General features: G+C 44.6%; 1 protein-coding gene across 1 annotated transcript in view; it reads left to right on the top strand.

The window, feature by feature from the left end:
- Nucleotides 1-21631, top strand: part of atrn (attractin) — a 129741-nt gene extending 108110 nt beyond the window's left edge. Inside the window, exons 29-31 of the mRNA XM_020604154.1 lie at nt 7162-7269; nt 18926-19040; nt 21181-21631. Of these exons, the coding sequence (XP_020459810.1) occupies nt 7162-7269; nt 18926-19040; nt 21181-21305 (348 nt within the window). The 3' untranslated portion in view covers nt 21306-21631. The remainder of the gene's footprint in view (nt 1-7161; nt 7270-18925; nt 19041-21180) is intronic.
- Nucleotides 21632-22498: the final 867 nt, after the last annotated feature.

Here is a 22498-nt window from a genome sequence, read left to right as displayed (position 1 = left end):
AGGACTATCGGTCGGCCTCGAAGAGATTCTGGCAAACCGTCCGGCGCCTCAGGAGGGGGAAGCAGTGCCCTGCCAAAACTGTTTACAGTGGAGGTGGGCAGTTGTTGACCTCGACTGGGGATATTGTCGGACGGTGGAAGGAATACTTCGAGGATCTCCTCAATCCCGGCGCCATGTCTTCTGATGAGGCAGCAGAGGCTGAGGGCTCAGAGGTGGACTCGTCCATCACCCAAGCTGAAGTCACTGAGGTAGTTAAGAAGCTCCTCGGTGGCACGGCACCGGGGGTGGATGAGATCCGCCCTGAGTACCTTAAGTCTCTGGATGTTGTTGGGCTGTCTTGGTTGACATGCCTCTGCAACGTCGCATTGCGGTTGGGGACAGTGCCTCTGGACTAGCAGACCGGGGTGGTGGTCCCTCTTTTTAAGAAGGGGGACCGGAGGGTGTGTTCCAACTATAGGGGGATCACACTCCTCAGCCTCCCCGGGAAAGTCTATGCCAGGGTACTGGAGAGGAGAATTCGACCGATAGTCGAACCTCGGATTCAGGAGGAACAATGCGGTTTTCGTCCTGGCCGTGGAACACTGGACCAGCTCTATACCCTCTTCAGGGTGGCGGAGGGTTCATGGGAGTTTGCCCAACCAGTCCACATGTGCTTCGTGGATCTGGAGAAGGCATTCGACCGTGTCCCTCGCAGCGCCCTGTGGGGGGTGCTCCGGGAGTACGGGGTCCGGGGCCCTTTGCTAAGGGCTACCCGGTCCCTGTACGATCGGAGCAGGAGCTTGGTTCGCATCGCCGGTAGTAAGTCAGACTTGTTTCCAGTGCGTGTTGGACTCCGGCAGGGCTGCCCTTTGTCACCGGTTCTGTTCATTATTTTTATGGACAGAATTTCTAGGTGCAGCCAGGGGCCGGAGGGAGTCCGGTTTGGGGACCACAGGATTTCGTCTCTGCTTTTTGCAGATGAGGTTGTCCTGTTGGCCCCATCAAACCAGGACCTCCAGCATGCACTGGGGCTGTTTGCAGCCGAGTGTGAAGCGGCTGGAAAGAGATCCGGATACAGGCCGAAATGAGCTTTCTCTGCAGGGCGGCCGGGCGCACCCTTAGAGATAGGGTGAGGAGCTCGGTCACCCGGGAGGAGCTCAGAGTAGAACCACTGCTCCTCCACATTGAGAGGAGCAAGCTGAGGTGGCTCGGGCATCTGTTTCGGATGCCTCCTGGGCACCTCCCTAGGGAGGTGTTCCGGGCATGTCCCACCGGGAGGAGGCCCCGGGGAAGACCCAGGACACGCTATCGCAATAACAATGGCATATTCGTATTCCTGACAATTTTCTCTACCATTTTCATGTATAATATGCGTGTGAAAGCTTATGGATAGCAGAATAAAAGCAGAAAACCGGCAGGAAATTGATCAAAAACACACAGACACGGAGCCAGAGCGGGAGTCACGTGACTTTGACTGTGGCCATTGAAAATGAAAGGGGCCATTCAAAGTGAATGGAGAAGTGCGTATGCAAAAACCATAAAAGATATCAAGAAGATTTTTGCATCAGTAGCCGAATATCTCACGAGTTCAATTCAGTTCAAATGGCGTTACCACCCCAAGGTATGCCTGAGCTATTAAGGTTCAAAGAGGACCAAGATTTCAAGACTTTCCCATTCATTTCGGTGGGATTTTTTTTTTTTGAAAAAAGCTGAATTTATTAAAAAGTATAAATGTTACAAACAAGAAAAATACAAGGAAAGCATGTCCTTAAAAAGCTGAACATTCTGATACCTGAATGGTATTTCTAGATGAAAGTATGCTGGAGGAGTTAGGTGCCAAAAAAAACATATGGAAGAAACCAGAATAATAAAGAAAAGGATTGTGGATGCCGCTTAACAGCATCCACAGAATAACTAAAGAACAGGAAAACGTAGTGTGGATGCCTTTCAGCATCCACACAACTAACAGTCATCTCACACACACTCATTCCAAGGGAGGAACAACATAGGCAACTAGGCAGATCACACACACACACACACACACACACACGATATAATATAATGACAGCTGTAACACCCTCAAGAACCAGAGACCAAAACAAGGTGAAAAAGAAAAGCGGGAAATCTGGACATCAGATTAATTGAACAGTTGTTTTAGTATGTCTGTGTTCACACTGGTGCTTGTGCTTGTCATGTAAATGTTTGTATTTTTCTTTTTATACGTGCATTTCATTCAGATTTTCCAACATTACCTGCAGCACATTTGCTCCTGTGCTGTCATCCTTTCGTGCACACAGAACTGATTCCGCTCTGTGTGTGTTTGAGAGAATTCATTTGCTTTTGTGAAACATGACTGCTCATGTGCAGTATCGCCATCCGTGTGCGCGTCCACCTCTATGAACACATCTCATAATTAGGTTTTTTATATGCACGGTTCGCTCTGCCACAGGAAGATATTTGCTCCCATCCACACGCACACAAACAACCCTGCAGAAAACTAGCAGCCCATTTAAGAAGTAGGCGACTTGCTCTGTAACTCCTCTGACTTCTGGTTATCTTTTGAGTGTTTTCTCTATAGAAGGCGCTTATGAGATTTCTGCAAATAGTAGGGCTTCATCCTGATGATGACAACCAGAAGTTGGTGGCTGAAAAAACAGGAAAAATTATACAACTGAAGAAACAGATTTTAAGAACATGTTAGTCATGTCAACAATATCAGGCCAGTGGTTCAATCAGTGCATTGGAGCAGCTCACACAAGCTGTCAACTGTGGACAGTAGAATTACTTAAACGTGCATATGACAAAAGAAGCTTTATTTATTGTCATTGTAACATGTGCAACGAAATTGTGTTTGGAGCCGAAGGCCCCAGGTCGCTGTGTGCATATCTGCTGCCATCATGGGTGATGGGGGAGTTCAGTGTCTTGCCCAAGGACACTTCGACATGTGGACTACAGGCACCGAGAGTCAAACCTTCAACCTTTCAGTTGGGAGACGACTGCTCTACCCACCGCACCACTGTCGCCTCCCCAAAAGAGTCGCAGCCTAACATCACTGTTTAAACAGAGGTTACCTGCATGCTAGACAAGAGGCCAGGCTGTTTGCAGAGAGGTTGAGGGAAGTGGACTGAATCTATAAAGTTTGTTTACTGCGCTATTCAGATGCTCCTCCATCTGCTTTTATCCACTAAATCAATTCTGTTGCTTTGTGCTGTTCAAGGAGCTCTTCTTACCAAAAACGATGTTGCCTGCATGCAGATTCTCACATCTTCTGAATGCTGTTTGCTACACAGATTTGGACTGTGCTGTTGCCGAGTTCCCCTCCTTTAGAGTGCTTAGCATGTTGTCTTGCACACACCCAGCGGTCGCCGCCGTCACAGAGTCTACACGTGTCTCACAGCAGGATGTCTAATCATGACAAATCGGGATGCAGCTAAATGAGTTGCTCATTTGTGTTTGCATTTGTTTCTGTGTTGATGGATGTGGCAGCGGAGAAGAGTGCACAACATGAAGACATCAGAGCGGGCATGTTGGATGCTTCAGCCTGTTTGTGTGTGTGTGTGTACGATAACGAGGCAGCTCTTCTCTGTTGTCTTTGGATTCGTTCATACTCTGTGGGTGCTACTGTTCCACTCATGCATCACACCGTTTCTATTTATAGCTTATGCTCGTAGTTTTGCTCGTCCTGACTGATTTGGCTGACCAGTTTATTCGTTCTTTCTGTTTGATGTGAGCTTTTCCTAAGCCCCCTCTTATACTGTATCTCCTCCACAATAAGTGCTTTTCTAAATCAGCTTTATCACAAGCTTTTTAATCATTTTTGTTGTTTATTCACTTGCTCATTTACTAACAGACTCTGTTTAACAAAAAAACTCATGAGTTCAGTTAGTCTTTTGCAGAAAGAATGCCTTGCCAGCTCTCTCACTCATAAAGTCTGAATGACCATGTGGTTAGTGAGTAAATGTGTCTAAAATGGGAAATTGAATGATGAGCGATTCATTCAGGCAGTATCCAGGTAACAGTCCTCTGTCAGATGTAACTGGCTGTAGTCAATTCACAGAGCACGTCTGCAATTATTCTTGTTCTCACCAGTCGCCGTGTGAATAAGTTGTGTGTGTGTGTGTGTGTGTGTGTGTGCGCCCACGTTGCTGCTTGCTTCAGGTCACCTAATTAAAGAGAGGAATGTTGACCTTACTAGTCTGTAAGACACTGTACATGCTGTGACGCTCTGAGTGGTTTGGAGCTGCAGCTAACAGTAATTTTTGTTACGGATTATTCAGCCAATTATGTTTTGTGAGTAGCTGATTTATCCTGTGGTATTTAAAATGTCAAGAATAATGACAAATTCAGATCTCAATTACTAAGAGAAGTCTCAAAAATTGTGCTTTGTCAGAAAACCCCAGTGTTATGGAGCTAAGAAAAAAGCGTTCTACTCATATTTGAGAGGCTGTAATTACCATTATTTGGTAATTTGGTATGACCTATGAGTCATTTATCAAAACTTTTCATTTGTTGATCCACTTATCCCTTATTGATTTATAAAGGTTAAAGGAAGCTATGCTTAACCACTGTGTCTGCTCAGTATGAAGCTGGAGCAAGGAGGCAGTTAGCTTAGCTTAGCATAGACACTGGAATCAGAGAGAAACAGCTAGTCTTTGTCTAATCTGTAGCTGTAGAGGTGGTGGTTGTCAGAATCCCAGTTCCCTTAGTTGTATCCATGTTTCCCTCACATGCATCTTTTCCTTGTTTCTTAGTCACAAAGAAAAAATTTGGTGAAACTGTGAGGAGAGAGGAACTGAGGAACACGTTTTAACTGACATGAGACATCCTTTCTGCCAATCCTTACATGAAGCACCCAATCACAAACTGATTTCTGGAAAAGGGGAATGTCAGTCTGTAACAGAGTGAAGGATGCACTCATGTATCCTCGGTTATAGTTCCTCCATGCAGCCTCCTCACCCCTCAGAGCAGAAGTAAGCTCTTTGGGACGTCCTTCATTAAGGTGGGCCGGAATAACGTCCAGGTCCATCAAGGACTGAGGAACAGTAAAATAAGGGAATGGGATTCACATATAGTTTGGACAGAACCAGGGCAGCCATTTGTCCCACTTCCTAGAATTTATGCTGAGCTAACAAGCTTAGCTGTAGCTTCACTTTTCATGGACAGACATGAGAGTGGCACCTAAACTGTTTCTCAGCAACAGTGTGAGAATATTTTGTAAAATGTTTAACAATTGATTTAGAGGCAGTAACTCAGAAATGAAGAGTTCAGCTCTCGCTCTCGCAGCTGTTAGAACACAAAGGCGTGTTGGGAGATTTGGACACAGGCCCACAGACACATGCAGGAGTTTAATGCGCTGGCTTGCTCCACAAAGAGAATCCAGGACGTTAAATTTAGACTTTTTTTTTTTTGCTTCTTCTCATCAGGCTTTACCCTAGGGAGAAAGACACTTTCCCATGAGCTGCTTCTGTAGCTGTAGTAAAGATATGATAGTAAAACCTTTCATTTTCTTGGAATTTGCCGACACAATAACCACAGCCAACAGGCAAACACACTCAACAGAGTGCTGTTGAGGGCGTCACCCTGCCGTATGATCCTCGACCCCATGTGAACATGCGCTGATGCAGACATGCCGTGTGCGATTTCTTTCTCAAGTTAAATCGCAGTGCTGCCCTTTTCATGCACATATTCCCTGCCAGCAGTTCAGTGTACTGAGTCAGAGGCCAATGAAATGTGTGTCGGCTTCTTTTCACACATAACTCCATAAACATCATGTCCTTCATCACTGTTTGACTTCTGATATGAGTTGAAACACTAGGAGATGCATCTCAAACAAACAATCAGATATTTGACTTTTCTCCTTTGTGATATATTTGTATATTTGTTTCACCTTTGTCGATGTTTTTCCTGCTCACACAGCAGTTGCAATCGTTTCTGTTTTGTTTTGAGAGGCTTACTGCTGATATTCAGGTCACAGTGTCTTGACATTTGACAGTTTGTTTCTCTATTCGTAACACTTTGGCTGTTTGACAAACATACAGACTCATCACCCTGTTTACTCTGGTCTCCTCAACCTCCTCGTTTTCTCCCATCATCCTCCCCTTCCCTCTGCTCATCACACTCTGCAGCTTTCATGTCATTACAGTCCTCATCTTGCTCTCTCTCCTTTTCTAATCGTCCTTATTTCTTTGTCCTTTCACTCTTTCTTCAGCTTGTGCTCCTCCTCTTCCTCCCTCCTCCTCCCCTCACTCATCATTGCCCCACTCCTCTTTCTCTGGCCAAGGTCCATGTTATAAATCACAGCAAAATGAGACTGACTCCAGCTTGCAGTGCTGGAACGATACCAAGTACATTTACTCAAATACTATTAAGTCATTTACTTGATTATTTCCATTATATGAGCCTTTCTACTTCCACTCTTACATTTTAAGGGGAATTGGGAAGTACTTTTCACTGTACTGATCTGATGGCTACAAAATAGTGTGCAGATGAAAGTTATTCATACATAGCATAGGTTCACCTTCATGATTTTGACAGTCAACAAATAAAATAGTCAAAATGAGTTTTACCTCTACAGCAGTGAAATGTTGGGCACTGCTTTACAAACAGTTTAGGCTTTGTGATTATTGCCTTAATTAATAGTTATTTAATCATTTACTAATGTTTCTCAGCTAATATTAGGGATTATTTTGGTTGCCAGGTTGTGATAACTCAGTGATAACTGATTTTACAATGTGTAAATGCATGGTTCTAGATGGTAGTAGTGCTTCTGAGATGTACAGGCAGCTCCAGTAATTCTCCCGTGCACTAACGAGACTGAAAATAATAATTTACGGTTTGCAATCACTTTTGTCATATAAACTTTATAATATCTCTGTGATGATATTGTTGCACTGCCAAAACAATCGATTATCATGCTGCGCTGTGTTAATTATACTAGCACACCTTCACTAGTGAAAGTTTTGATGCAGAACTTGTTCTGTATATTTACACTTCTTCTAACTCTGCCTCACTGATTTGAAAATGTGTGAATTATTCCTTGTAAACCAGTGTTTTCTTAACTCCTACTCAGTAACTGGAGACGATACACACTGGCATCATACTGAGCAGGTTCACTGGAGGGTAGACTATCTGTGGTTACCTCTCACTGACCTCCGCACTCCTCTTCTTCCTCCTTTTCCCTAGCAACTTCTGAGGGAGATGCAGCAGATGGCAAGCCGGCCTTTCGCCACAATCAACGTCGCCATGGAGACAGACGAGGAGCCGCCTGACCTGATAGGAGGAAATGTCAAGGTGAGCGCAGCCTTTTCTTAGGACAATCGTCGCCGAACCACAGAGATCTTCCTTCTATCTGGGCTGACAGGAGCACATCACCACCGTCAGCAGGAGCCTGGTCTAATGCTCGTCAGCTGCGGTTTGTGATTACAGTCACGCGTTTGAGTCTGAACTCTTTAAGTTGATTCCAGTAGTTTTCAACAAGCCAAAGAGGTTAAATTGAGCTCACTCAGGAAGAAGTGCAGGGCAGGTGTAGTACACCTAATAAGGGTCACTGCAGTGTACATTTGCTGGGACAGTGTGAAGGCCGGATGATAATGAAAGTGGGCTGTTGATGAGTAACAGGCTGAATTATGCCAGTTATAGCCTGTTATAGTTGGGTAGGCGGTGAATTCTAATGGGAATGAATTCAGTTAACCCTGGAGTTAAATACATGCAGATGAGAGTAAAGTCTTGGAGATTAAGTCTATACTTATAAATGAGATAAGACTTTCGTTTCAACATTGAGATATTCTTCATTTGAAAAAAAAAGATTTAACGCTTGTTTTAGTGCCTGGAACCATCTGTGTCTCTGACACTGATGCAGAAACTGGAGGTCAGACGTTCTGCCAATACAGATAAACAGCTTCTTGGAACACAGCCATTCATACAGGAGTGCAGTAAACTGTACCAGGTGATAGTCAGAGGTAGTTGGAAAGATCGGCTCTGTGTTTCATGGTAAGTGGGTCTAAACTTAGAACGCATTCATAATACTGGTGCTGGGACCACATTTTATTGGACCCGGTCAAAAGGTCAGCTTCAGGTTCTCAGTCGCGAAGTGAAGATTTGAAGCGCGTGACACACACAAGTGTGTGTGAATTTTAACCTCCAAGACCAGACACAACCCCAAACTGCTCACATTTAGTGTGTTTCAGTCTAGCTACACAAAAGAAAGTAAATATTCAGTTAATCCAAAGTTTTCAACCATTAAATATTAGTTAAACAAGTCGGTTAATAAATAATCGGCACTTGTCGGCACAGTGCAACCTGAGAAATGCAATGCATAGAAACACCAAGTAAAAAAAAATGCAGTGTTTCAACCCTGTTTCTTTGGTTTCACCTGTAGCCTTTATTTTTGTTATGATGCTGTTGTTTGGTTTGAGGAAATAATTTCCTTTCCCAGTCAATTTCAGATGGTCCCTCTCCTGATCCAGGTCCTTTAAGGGAGAATTACAGATTTAAATAGAAGCAGTAGATTTAAAGTAAAGTCCAAGCTATGTTGGCCATGGTGGGTGAGAAGAGCTGGATGTATAGTTTAGAGCAGATCTGCATGCAGATCCGGGGCCTAGAGGCGTTAGAGAACATTTAAAAGTAGGAAATTGTGCAGAGTTATAGAAATTGCAGTTGAGTATTCAGCACGGAGCCACAGTACCTGTGACTGCACCCTGTGATGAATGGCCTCTGAATGCAGATGCAGTGCAGAATTATAGGGCTGTTTCAGCAGGGTGGCTCAGGGGCCCTTGGCGCTGACAGGGGCCATGCATCTCAAGGGGCTCGGCTCCTGAGCTCAAGGTTACACTGAGCAGAAGCCGCCGGGCCCCTCGGGAAGTTCAGCAGCTAATCAGATCCGTGGCTGAACAGAAACCTTGCCCACCTCTTCAGTCCTCCTCTGTCCTCACTTCTGTTCTTTCCTTCCTCTTTATCTTATCTTTTTCTCCTCAGACCTTTTTTCCTTGTCTTGTTTGTTTTTTCTCTTTAGTTTCTGTTATTTTCTCCTTGCCCGTCTTGTCCGTCTTGGTTTTATCATACCTTTTTCTTTCTTTTTTGTCGCCTTCTTTTTCTCTTGAATCATCTCCTATTTTGGCCCCTTCTCATCCTTCCTTTTCTTTTCCTCATCATATGTTCATGTCGTTTGGGCCTTTCTTTTTTATCTTCTCCTCTGTCTTGTTTTTCCTTTTGTTCCATTCTCAGTTTACTCATCTTCTTTTTCTCATTTCCTGTTTTTCCGTGCTCTAGTCTGTTTTCCACTCTTCTCTTCCCTTCCTCCTCTTTTCTCCCTAGTTTATCAGCTCTGTTCTCTCTTGTTGTCTCTTTTCCTAATGATCCTTTCTCTGTTTTCTCTTTTCCTACTATTTTCTTTCATTTCTTGTCCTTTGTTTTTTTTCCTCTTCTGTTCTTTTTGTTTTCTGTCTGTTTTCCTCTTCTGGTTTTTCTCCTTTTTTCTTTTCACATTGCTTTTTCATGTCTGTTCACTATTTTTCCTTCACTGCTTCCTCTCCCTTAGTCTTCGTTCTTTTCTTTCTATGTTTCCTTTTCCTTCATTTGCCTTTACTTCACTTTGACTCTTTTCTCTTCTTCTTGTATATTTTCACTTCTCGTCTTCCCTCTCTCATCGCCTCTCTGACATCCTTACCTCACCATAGTGCTCTCTAAATTACTAGCCCTTTATTGATCCTATCGGCCGTCTGAGGTTTTCTGTTGGCCTTATCTGCTAGTTCTGCGTGTGTGCTTGTCTGTTTGTTTGTGTACTTCTGCATGTTTATGTGGGTGTTGCATGTGTGCACTTGTTGTGCTGCTTTGTAGAAAGAAAAGATGCAGCTTGGTGTGGAAATCAGGCGCCCTCCACCACCTCCTCCTCCATCTTGGCTTTAGCTTTTCTTCTCCCGCCTCTTCTGCTGTATTCTTCCTTTCTTCCCGCCTGCTCTCCTCTCCATCAGGGTAGGAGCAGCTCAGGAGCAGAGATCCAATTTAGATCTTCCCCCTCAGCTTTCTGTGCCTTCACCAGCCCAGACAGCAAGCGGACACTATCCTATCTCCTCCCGGCTCAGATGGAGTGACTAAAGCAGGTTCTTCCCCTTCTTTCCATGCTGTTTTATCAGGAAGCTACAGTAGTGTATTAAGACCCACAATTGGTGTATACAGGGGCCAGGCACTGCACAGTGAGCTAAACATCATTAAAGTTGTTTATAACCTCAGTGGGAAGTCCAAACTTGCTCTACCGATGAGATATATTCACTCAGCTTGTGCTAAATGGAGCCTGTGGCCCCAACATCATGGGCAGATGATTACCTTTGCGATGCCTCCTGCTCTGCTGTTATTTATAGACACTGTGGGACGAGAGAAAATCAGGACGTGATGTAAAAAAGGGGGAGGAATAAAGAAACACTTCTGGTGTATCTTCTGGTGTACCATTATCTTGACACCCACTCATTATATGTTGCATTAAAATTATAGGCATTTGGCAGCTTTTTAGACCAATTGTGTGAGTGTGATATGCTTAAATTCCATGATTACCAGTGCAAAGGGCAAGAACAGCTAAGCTGGAGGAAATGTCAGTTATGATCTTTTCTGGTAAGTGTGTGCTAAAGATGTGTGTTTCATAAATAACAGACTGACGCACTCTTTTGTTGAGATGCATGAGGGAAGGCATGCAACAAGCTCAGGTGACTCAGTTCTACCTTTAATGGCTGAAGGATTATTTTTATCTAGAAGTGTTGGTGATATTTGTGGCATGCTTTATAGCAGGAATAGTTTTCTCTGTGTTTCTCGTGTCTACTGGTTACCTGAGGAGAGGAAATCCAAAGTTTGCAGTTCTCATGTGGTCTGTGCCTGAGAATGTAAAAGGTGTTGGAGGTAGCCACTGGTGTGAGTCAGTTTTCATGAATAATTTTCACTTAAACCAACAGCACAGATAAAAAAAACCCTATTTGGGCAGCATGGCAGCCCATGACAGCAGCAGCCTAGTGTATTTAGGTTGCACCAGTCAAGCCACAAGTAAGCAAAAGAGCACTCGGTGAGAGCAGGAGTGGAAGATGACTCACAGATAGGACACCCAGTGATTGACCTTGGAATGGATTTGACACTGAGTAGGTGGGAACTCCGGTGGAAGCTACAGTATCAAAGGTAGAAGAAAGACAAGTGCAGGTATGTAGCTGCGGCTGGAGGAAATGACATGAAACAAGGGCCTTGGAATACATCAGGGAAGGAAAAGGGGCTTGGAGGCAGGTGAAGGGCGCAGGGCTCAGGGACCACGCATTGAACAGTACTTCCTAAGAAGTCAATCACATCATCTGGGTGAAATCCAGCAACAGGTGAGTAACCGAAGAGTAGAGGATATCAGCATCCCTACCAGTGAGGAGAAAGCAGAAGGTAGCACCGACCAGCAGAGTCAGGAGAGTGGTGAGAGGAGGCAGCCAAAGAAAGAGGAGGGCATAAGGCAAAACCCAAAGTAAATTGGCCGAGGGCTAGTGAGAGGGACATCTGGGAAACAGTTAATTCAGATCCAGTAGATGCTCTCGAAGCCTTGAAAGGGACAGATGAGAAGAAGCTAGAGAAAATGGTTGGCAGTTCAATTCCTGGCATGTTCCGTCCACATGTCAAAGTGTCCTTGTGCAAGACACCGAACCCCCAGTTGCTCCCAGTGGTGTCACTGGTGTGCGAGTGTGAATGGCCAAATAGTGTGAAAGCGCTTGGAGCGTGCTGTAATGAATAGAAAAGTATAAGGCAATTTCTTGCTGTGGAAAGAATGAGCTGCCTCCGTTCACCTACTGAGTGGGGCTGGGTTTGACTAGCTGCTGTGATCCATTACAGATGTTGGAGGTGGCCATTCTTCATTTGTATTGGTATGTTGAACATTGGTGTGCACCAAACCACTGTGTGTCAGTTCTAGAGCAGACCTGATCCATTTCACCTCAGGTTACCTAGTTAAGTTTCAGAATGTGAACCAGATTTCTAACTTAGTCAAATAAAGTTCACTAAAACTTAAAACTTGCCTTTTATATTTTCATTCTTCTGCCGTGTTTAGTTTAAATACGTTGCAATATGGCGATATTATTACTGGCAAACAAAACATTTTCTTGGCAAACAGAAGCCAGCTGAATAAAACCTCATCAAAATTGGCTCAGTGGAAACGGCTGTACCTGGTGAGTCATAGCAACAGGGAGTTTGACTCTCGTCACTGGGGGGGGGCGGCTGCTGCTGAACTCGAGATGAATGCAGCGGATGAAAGCGGAGCAGCATGTGGTCACCGTGTATGCCTGCATCAGTGTGTGTGTGCAGGCGCGGCAGCGATGCTGCGTGCTGGGCTAATTACTGGAGGTAATTTAACAAAACCTTTCGCTGCTCTGCCTGGCCAGTCTAGATAACTCCCAGGAGTGCTTCTGGTGGGAGGCTGGGCAGCGGGGCGTCGAGGGGAGGGCTTTGATGCTATTAAACAAAGGCATCTGCTGGGGAATGCTATTAACCCGCAGCCTCTGAAGAAGAACACAGGAAAAGACACTACATCTTAGGCAAAGAAATAATCACATGCACAGAGTTAAAAAGGATAGATAATTGAATTTTTCAAGGTGTTTTGTTTTGTTTTCTCACTTAATTTCTAGCCTATAGGAGGCCAAAATTAAATGGTCATGTGTTCACGGAGATAAATGATGTTTTTCTGTAAAGGCGTACAGTTTTCTTTTTGCTAAAAATGGCAGGTGACGTGTCTACTCATGTTGAAATGGAGGTTGTGTGTCAGATACAGTCGTTGTACAGGTTAGCACTCAATGCAGTCAGTTATGAAACGAGGCTGTTAATATCTCTTCCAGCTCTGCCTGTTCCCTCTCCAGTATGAATACGAGATGCTGGTGTTAGAAAATGATAAACACGTGTCAGCAAGTGAGAACCTAAGAGCAGCTCGCAGCTGCTGCGGTGGAAATTGGACTTGGCACGAGACTTAGGACAGCCCTCAGCTGTACATTTTAAAGCTGCCACTCTTCTTCTTCCTTTTTTAAATCTATATTTTACACCTGAAGTACAGCTGTGTTGGGGTTATCACAGGCAGGCCTCATTTCTCCAGCTGTAAACACACTGGATGAGAAATATGCGGAACCCGACCTGTAGGCGGGAGCCAGCCGAGCCTGGCTGGACTGCTGCGGGCGAGGCCAAAATCACTGCTTCATCTTTTCTCGTACTGTGGGATCCAAATTAGCCAAATGTGATACTGCACCACCTAATGTTGTATTGGAACAGTAGTTGGTGTTTTTCTCAGCAGTTCATGTCAGCTGCATACAATGATGTTCTGATGCACTGTGATTTTGAAAATGGAAAGAAATGATCCTTGTAGTGAAAGCATGGTTGTCTTATCTAGTTATTGACTCATCACTCATTTATCGCACAAAGCTCCAAGTGATATTAATGTTTTGTTGCCCTGAAAGTTGATACGGGCTGTTCTCGAGAAACAAAATGGTAATTTGCTCTCTTTCACTATTTAATTAGGACACTTTTCTAAAGGGCTTCCAGAGCAGGATGGGAGCCTTTTGACAGTGTCCCACAGGCTCCTCTGCCAAACTGATAGAAGTTTAATTTCACTGTTATTTTAGTCTTATGATTCTAATTAGTGTATTCATTCTATCTGCCATTTTCTTCCCACATCACAGTCTTGACATATCTGACAATTCAGATTTTACCAAAAGGAGTTGACAGAGGAGTCTGGGGGTCTGTAGGCTCTGCTCTGAGATGCAGTAGGTGGGAGGGGGAATAGTTGGTTTTTAAAGTGAAGAAACACTTTCATGACGTTAAACCTCGTCCTACATCCACACTGAAAGGAATCAAAAGCAACCTATGCATGTGATGTAGAAGATGTGTGCCAGTGTGTGTGCATGTGATTCAGGTAGTTCAGTGTTACTATGTTTACTTCAGGCTTTCTTCTGTTTACACTTATCCACCTCTCAGCCTATGATTTTTGGGTGTGTTAATAGATAACACAGGTTCTTCTTCTGTGGTGTCCTGGCTCGTAGTGTATTGTTCAAGAGTTCCTAAAAAAAAAACTGTTGCTGCTCATCCTTCTTGGATTTTCTAGATATGTATCTGTATGTTGTTCTTACTTTGCTGTGGAGGATAAATACAGTCTCGTTTGTTTATGGTAATTATTATTATGTTATCAGTATTGAACTAAATGTCATGAAAGCTTATGTTTACCTGAATGTTGATATTAAATTACCGTAGGCAGCACGTCAGAGAGACGATACAGGACATAAACAAAACAGAGAAGAGAACAGGGAGTGAAAGTCAATATCTTTTTGTTACTGGAAAACATTTAATGGCAGCTTTTGTTTTTTCCTTGACAAGGTATTGAAGTTTATCTTGTCTGGTCGAGGGTCGAAGGATGGAGGGCATCATACGCTGGACCAGTTGTACTGCCCTTTTTGGCCTTTTGGCCAGATGGAGCTGAAGATGAAGGGGTTAGAACAAACCCCTATGGTCTTATGAGCCTCTGTAACGCTTTTTGGCTTTTAAATCTGGTTCCTATGGTATAAACAGAACGACAGGGCCGTTAACGCCACTCACCGCTTTTCAAGTCTAATCAACCTTGTAGAGTCCCTAATACATTTGATCATCAGTTTAATCACGTTGGATGGATCATATACTGTGGTCTGACACGTCCGAGCAGAGTCGGCCATAAGGTGATACATGGTGGGTCCCAGCTGATTCTTATTTCCTCACCTGCTCTAAATAAAACATCATGCTGGATGTTCAGTTTTGCTGGAAAGTTGAACATCTAAGGAGACTGATGGACTGATGATTATTGCCTTTCCCAGTCGGCTCACTGTGTTCATGTTGTTGAGCTTTGGAAGTAGTGTGCATGTGTTAATTGTATAAGCTTTGTTTCAGACACAAAAATTCCATATCAGTACAAAAACACCAATAAAAGCAAAAATACCAAATCACTATAATTCCCTAGCACATAGTGATTAAACATGCAAACATTTGTTCCACTGTTTCCAGTAACAAGAGGAATACCTCGTGTCACTTTGCTTAGGCTCAGTTAAAACTTTTGTTTTATCAGTTAATCAACACACAAATTTATTCATAAAATTCCTCAACGCACCATAAAAGGTAGGAACATGACTAGTCACAAACTTATCACTTGCTCTTATCCATCTCGGCAGCTGAAGCAAGATTCTGGATGCCTCATTATGTGCCACCTGAAGTGTCTTCATTTTGGTTTTACTATAAGTGTCTGTGTAGAATGAGGTACTGTGATCTAGAAAAAGCAATAGTAGCAGTAGAGCTAAACGTCATGTCATATGTGAGCAGACTCTGAGCAGTTGCTGTCTGCCAGCACTCTAAGTCATCAGCGTACATAAGATGGTTAATAAGGCCACCGCCTGCCATACATCCTGTCTTTTGGTCTTTAAATATTATTGAAAGATTGTCCATATACAGGTGAAAAAGAAGGGCTGACAGGATTCCAGGCTAGTATAGTTTTTAATGCTTTAGAAACTATACTAGCCAGAGCAATTGGTCTGTAATTGTCTATGCTAGATATTTTACTGGTTTGATTACTGGCACTGGTGGTACAGCCATCGTGGAGTTATCATTAACTCGTCTACAACCTACAATTACCCATAACATTTCTCTGTGCAGACCTGTCTGTGGCACCTACACACACTGAATTCAACCTCTGTTACAACATTAGTTGCACTGAATCTACACACATGCACACACACACAAGTGTTTGTGCCACTTCCCTAGCTACCTGTGTGATAGCCTGTGTGTCCTGCTGGTATGAAAGGTAAGCCTCAGAGGGATGGAGCACAGAATAAATGTATAAAATGGGTCAGAGCCTGAATATCATTACTGCCCTGCTCCCCATCACTACACTTACACTGTGGTGTGTGTGTATGCAGGGGAGGAGGGCATACATCTGTTTATATATCTGTTCATACAATCGCATTGTGCAAATTTGATGTCCTTACAGGAACAAATGGCAAATCTCCAAAACACAAATCATTGCATTTCAGGGGTTTTAGTTGCGGGTTAGGCAGGAAGTGGTTATAATGAAGGGTTAGATTAGGTCTCGGAGTAGTGAATGTAATTCAGTGCAGTGTCCCCTGAAGTGTGTATGTGTACGTGAATGGCCAGCAGTGTGAGGGCTGGGTTGAATTTTACAGTGCCTTGCGAAAGTATTCGGCCCCCTTGAACTTTGCGACCTTTTGCCACATTTCAGGCTTCAAACATAAAGATATAAAACTGTAATTTGTTGTGAAGAATCAACAACAAGTGGGACACAATCATGAAGTGGAACGAAATTTATTGGATATTTCAAACTTTTTTAACAAATAAAAAACTGAAAAATTGGGCGTGCAAAATTATTCAGCCCCCTTAAGTTAATACTTTGTAGCGCCACCTTTTGCTGCGATTACAGCTGTAAGTCGCTTGGGGTATGTCTATCAGTTTTGCACATCGAGAGACTGAAATTTTTGCCCATTCCTCCTTGCAAAACAGCTTGAGCTCAGTGAGGTTGGATGGAGAGCGTTTGTGAACAGCAGTTTTCAGTTCTTTCCACAGATTCTCGATTGGATTCAGGTCTGGACTTTGACTTGGCCATTCTAACACCTGGATATGTTTATTTGTGAACCATTCCATTGTAGATTTTGCTTTATGTTTTGGATCATTGTCTTGTTGGAAGACAAATCTCCGTCCCAGTCTCAGGTCTTTTGCAGACTCCATCAGGTTTCCTTCCAGAATGGTCCTGTATTTGGCTCCATCCATCTTCCCATCAATTTTAACCATCTTCCCTGTCCCTGCTGAAGAAAAGCAGGCCCAAACCATGATGCTGCCACCACCATGTTTGACAGTGGGGATGGTGTGTTCAGGGTGATGAGCTGTGTTGCTTTTACGCCAAACATAACGTTTTGCATTGTTGCCAAAAAGTTCGATTTTGGTTTCATCTGACCAGAGCACCTTCTTCCACATGTTTGGTGTGTCTCCCAGGTGGCTTGTGGCAAACTTTAAACGACACTTTTTATGGATATCTTTAAGAAATGGCTTTCTTCTTGCCACTCTTCCATAAAGGCCAGATTTGTGCAGTATACGACTGATTGTTGTCCTATGGACAGAGTCTCCCACCTCCGCTGTAGATCTCTGCAGTTCATCCAGAGTGATCCTGGGCCTCTTGGCTGCATCTCTGATCAGTCTTCTCCTTGTATGAGCTGAAAGTTTAGAGGGACGGCCAGGTCTTGGTAAATTTGCAGTGGTCTGAAACTTCTTCCATTTCAATATTATCGCTTGCACAGTGCTCCTTGGGATGTTTAGCTTGGGAAATCTTTTTGTATCCAAATCCGGCTTTAAACTTCTCCACAACAGTATCTTGGACCTGCCTGGTGTGTTCCTTGTTCTTCATGATGCTCTCTGCGCTTTAAACGGAGCTCTGAGACTATCACAGTGCAGGTGCATTTATATGGAGACTTGATTCCACACAGGTGGATTCTATTTATCATCATTAGTCATTTAGGTCAACATTGGATCATTCAGAGATCCTCACTGAACTTCTGGAGAGAGTTTGCTGCACTGAAAGTAAAGGGGCTGAATAATTTTGCATGCCCAATTTTTCAGTTTTTTATTTGTTAAAAAAGTTTGAAATATCCAATAAATTTCGTTCCACTTCATGATTGTGTCCCACTTGTTGTTGATTCTTCACAAAAAATTACAGTTTTATATCTTTATGTTTGAAGCCTGAAATGTGGCAAAAGGTCGCAAAGTTCAAGGGGGCCGAATACTTTCGCAAGGCACTGTATGCCGTGGGACTGAGAACATTTTGTCCAGGCCTCACTTTCTCAGACCCCTTCAAAATTATTTTTGGGGGTTAAGACTTGGTTTTAGGATTAAAAGTAGAACTAGGTTTAGGGGTAGGTGTTAGGGGCTAGGTAATGTGTAATATGGCTATGAATGTCCTCATAAAGATAGCTCTGCAAATGTGTGAGAGAGAGAGAGGGTGTGATGATTGTGTGTGTGTACATTTGCATGTGAGTGTGAAAGTTGCATGTTAGAGTACGAAGGCCTTATTTATCTGCCTGTGTGTGTGTGTGTGTGTGTGTGTGTGTGTGGGTGTGTGTGTCGCTCTAGTGGCAGTGCCACTTGGGGTTTTAAGCTCAAATCTCTGGCATGGGAAGGGATGGAAATTGTCTTCAGAGGTGTGTGTTTTGTCCTCACATTGTGGGGACCTTCCTTAGTCGTCTTATACTGTAAATCATTGACTTGGTTTACGGTTCGGGTGAGCTTGGCTTTATGTTGAAGACAGGGTTCGGATAAGTTTCAGGAAAAGGAATGTATTTCAGTGTAAAGTCTCCACAATGAATGAGTGTGTGGGAGAGAGGGAGACAGAGCCAGAGAGACTGAATTAAAATACAGAGCAAGGGAGAGAGAGAGGAAGTTATCAGTATGCAGCAGAGGCGGCATCCTCCATATCCATATCCTCCATCCAGGTAAACCTATGAATATTGTACGGGCCAAGCAGCAGCAGATCTGGCCAGTGTTTACAGGGGAAACCCATCCCCACATGTGGACGAATTGCTGATAAACAGGAGATATTGGTGTTAGAGAGTCAGGTGTGTCAGCCAGCCTGCCGTGACAGGAGTGCACCGCCGGCACATTTCTCCGCTCCCAGCACCACCACTTGATATCCAGTCACGGCCCACGCTGCACGCAGACAGCGTTACCATGGCACTGTGCAGAGTCGGGGATTTTGGGGCAATCCAGTTTGGGGCAGTGTGTGTCTCTCAACGGGGATGGAAACGTTGGGGGGGGTTCCTGATTGCTGAGCAATGCTGCTGACACAAACAAGAACAATAAGAGCCTGTGTGATAACCAGGATTTGAGAAGCTTGTGATGTGTAATACTGTTTTGTTTCTTTTTCCTTTCTTTCTTTCTACAGTCTGTCCCAAAACCCATCGCCCTAGAGCCCTGCTTTGGCAACAAAGCCGCCGTGCTCTCTATCTTTGTGCGGTTACCCAGGGGCACCGGTGGCATCCCTCCTCCCGGACAGTCTGGTAAGACGCAGCCGAGTCCTTCACTCGTTTCCTTTTATCTCTGTCTGTTTGATTCTTCTGTCTTATGAAGCTTCAGTTATAGTTGGACAAAGACCATTTTGAACCCTTCACTTAGCTTCTTTCACTACCTTTCCTTTCATTCTCCCTTATTGATTTTCTTATGATCCTTTCATCACAGAGATTTAGACGACGCTCACAGCAAAGCAGGTAAAACAGAAAATAGTTGGTTTAAACCTGAAATGTTCTGTCCACACTTATGTTTACATGTCAGTCTCAGAACAAGAGTAAAGACCGGTGTGGGAAGGGATGGGTGTGTGGGTTTAAAATGAAGCTGCCACCCGTTCTCTGCTGTTTGTATTTAACAGGAACTCGGAGATGAGGTCCGAGGGGGCCTAATCACCAACGTTCTCTCTGCCTCCCTGTCACGTTACATACACCCAAATACTGTTTGACCAGTACAAGCTGAACAAAAGTGTCTTTTCAAGGCTCAGTGAAACAAGAGGTGGAAAAAATCACTGCCGTCATTTAAAAACTCAGACTGACGAGGCTCAGTGACACAGTATTAATGACAATGAGAACGGTGGTTTTAATATTTGGAAACACTGACACGAACATGTAACACAGAGGGCGTCAGTCATCCTGACTGTGTCATGGGGTCAACATTCACTGGACGAGGATGTCCTGACTCCCACAGATGCTTCGGGGGAAGGCTGCAGCGTTCTCCCTGCGTCTCCTTTTTCCTGGTCCCCTCCCTGGTTTCTGTTTCCCTCCATCCTGTGAGCTGCTTGTTTCTTTCCTTCTCATCTCGGCGTCCTTCCTTCATCTAGCTGCTCGTTGTTTTGTATCCCCAGTAAGAAGTAGGCTGCAGCTCTTCTCTTTCCCATTCTCATCTTTGTTTGTCTCTGCGTTCTTCTCTTCGTCATCTTGCCTGTGATGACTGGAAGTGCAGTCTGGTGTCTTGTCTGGCGCTGTCTGTCCCTGCACTCCCTTCTCTTCCTTTTTCTGTCTTTCCTAGACATTCTGATAGCAGGGAGAATCAAGCATATTACTTTCATCTTCTGCTCTGTCACTTGCACTCTTTACATTCCTATTCATCTTTTTGCCAAGACAGTTTGATAGGACCAGGACTGAGCTCACATCACACACGCCTTACATTTTTCCTGTTCTGTTCTTTCACTGTCTCAGACAAGAACTCGGCTCCATTCCTTTTCCTTCAGGATTTTTCTCCCTTCTGTGTTTTATTGCCTCTTACAGTCGCAGTCCCCAGACCATCAGCACACCCCAGGCTCTTATTAATTACCACACAGTCCTTTTGTCATAACAAACCACCTCGGCTCTCAGTGGAGCTTTCCCTCGAGCCGATTTCATTGAGACCATGTTAGCGGTGTTCGTACCATCTCCTCATGCCCGCCAGGGTCTCCTGTTTTTAACTTGTTTCCCATCTGACCGCGTTTGTGTCGATTCCTTAGGCTGGCATCTGTTGTCAGCATCGCAGCCTCACAGCCCATCTGCTTACAGTTTAGCTCATTCCAAAATGGCCGCCCTTGTAACTCTCCAAACAGGCAAGAGGCCAACATAGATTATCTCTGATTTGTATCTGAGCATTATTTGGGTGATTTGAACCATCCAGAACCCACTTTTAGATCAAGAAGCTAAAATACTTGCAGCCTGAGACACTGAAGACCGTGTGATTTCAAAACGATGTGATCCAGCATCTTCCCTTAGAGCTTGGATTTCGCCATTGGCTGTGTGTACTTGGTCGGATTGAGGATAAATGGAGTTTACTGGAATTTCATGGCTCTCACAGTCTTAATAAGTGTTAATGAAGTGTGGTCTAGGTTAATGTTTGCCTGCGAGTCTATGGTCTCACCACCTGCATATGTGGTTGTGCGTGGGAGCTTGTGTGTGTGTGTGTGTGTGTGTGTGTGTGTGTGTGTGTGTGTGTTTACACTACACACTAATTCCAGACAGGTTTTCAGTAAGTAGTGGGTTTTTGTGTGCAAAGTGACAAAATATTCAAATTCTCATTTAACTTGGAAAAGTAACACTCCTACAGTAAAAAAATAGCCTACCTATGGCTTATACTGTCCATCTCTGCATAGTCCCCAGCTAACTGTAACATTGCTGTGTGTGTGTGCAGGTCTGGCCGTGGCCAGCGCGCTGGTGGACGTCTCCCAGCAGATGTGTGTGGGCTACAAGGAGAAGTCTGGAGGCCTGAGGAGCCGCAAACAGCAGCCCACCGCACAGCCATCCACGTGTATCTGACCACACCCCCGTCCTCTTCCATCATTCCGAGCCCAGCGCTCTCCCATCAGCCCCCCGGCTCGCCCCCCTCCTTCAGAGACTTTCAGCCAGCTCAACTCTGGCAGGGAGAGGTGCATGCTGGGACACAGGACTGAAACATTTTGGTGGACGAGCCGTCCGGCGGACTGATGCCTCAGCGGGCTTCCCCTCCCTCTCCTCCTGTGGGGAACTTTGGGTCCCTTTGAACTGAATGACAGAAACTGGATGGAGATAGGAGGAGGGAGGTAGGGAGGGACGGGGCGGGTGCTGACGTCACCCTTTCCTCTCGAACATTTTACATTTGTCGATACCCCCTCCATAGAGGTCAGGGCCTGCTAGAAGAGATCCTCGTCTTGTAGTTTTGAAAAACCCAGAGACTTTGCAACACTCTGCGTTTTCGTTTTACTTAAGTTATTCTTTGTTTCATATTGTGTTATTTTGAAGCCAGGAACAAATTGGACCTGTTCTGCTGCACATGCTGGAGTTTGTCCCCAACCCTCTCTGTCTGCGTCTGTGGCCATCTGGCCGCTGAGCCAGCCACCTTCCCAACATCTCTGGCAGCGTGTCCGAATACACAGCGAGACCGCAGAAACGTCTCCTCCACACTGTCTGGAACGTAAAGCGCTCACTGAAACCTTTCCAGCTAAGTGCCCCTCCAGTGCACACACAGGTGCACACGCAGGACACTCACACACTCCCAGCAAAACAACTGGTGGTGAGAAAGCCCTCCAGTGTTTAATGATTGTCCCTTTGGCAGAGCTGTGCCTCAGGCCCATATGAAACAGGCTTCCTATAGATTGTCTCACTCTGATTGACTGAGGTGACTAGGCTGATCTGCATGAAGGGAGCCAGGGCAACGGTTCACCGTTCACATCCATAGCCTCTAATTGCTGCTCCTGTGTCCCTAAACGCAATGCGTCCCCCACCCTTCAATACCAGAAACCCTCTTGTTCGGTGGCGCTTGCTCCGTGTCCCTGAACTGTTTACAGCTACCGATTAGCCTCTGCAGCAGTGTTCACCTTGATGTAGCTATAGTGGAGCTGCTCACAACAACACTGAAATGATACTGGATCAACAAGTTTGAGCATGAAGTTCACACATGATTCAGTGGAATGAGCAGCCACATCGCAAATGTCTGCATCTGCTTTGTTAAACAGGGCTTTTCATTGAAAACA

Source organism: Monopterus albus, unplaced genomic scaffold (genome assembly GCF_001952655.1).
Source record: "Monopterus albus unplaced genomic scaffold, M_albus_1.0 scaffold64.1, whole genome shotgun sequence".
Taxonomy (NCBI): domain Eukaryota; kingdom Metazoa; phylum Chordata; class Actinopteri; order Synbranchiformes; family Synbranchidae; genus Monopterus; species Monopterus albus.
The sequence above is the reverse complement of the archived record's forward strand: the minus strand, read 5'-3'. Positions and strand labels throughout refer to the sequence as shown.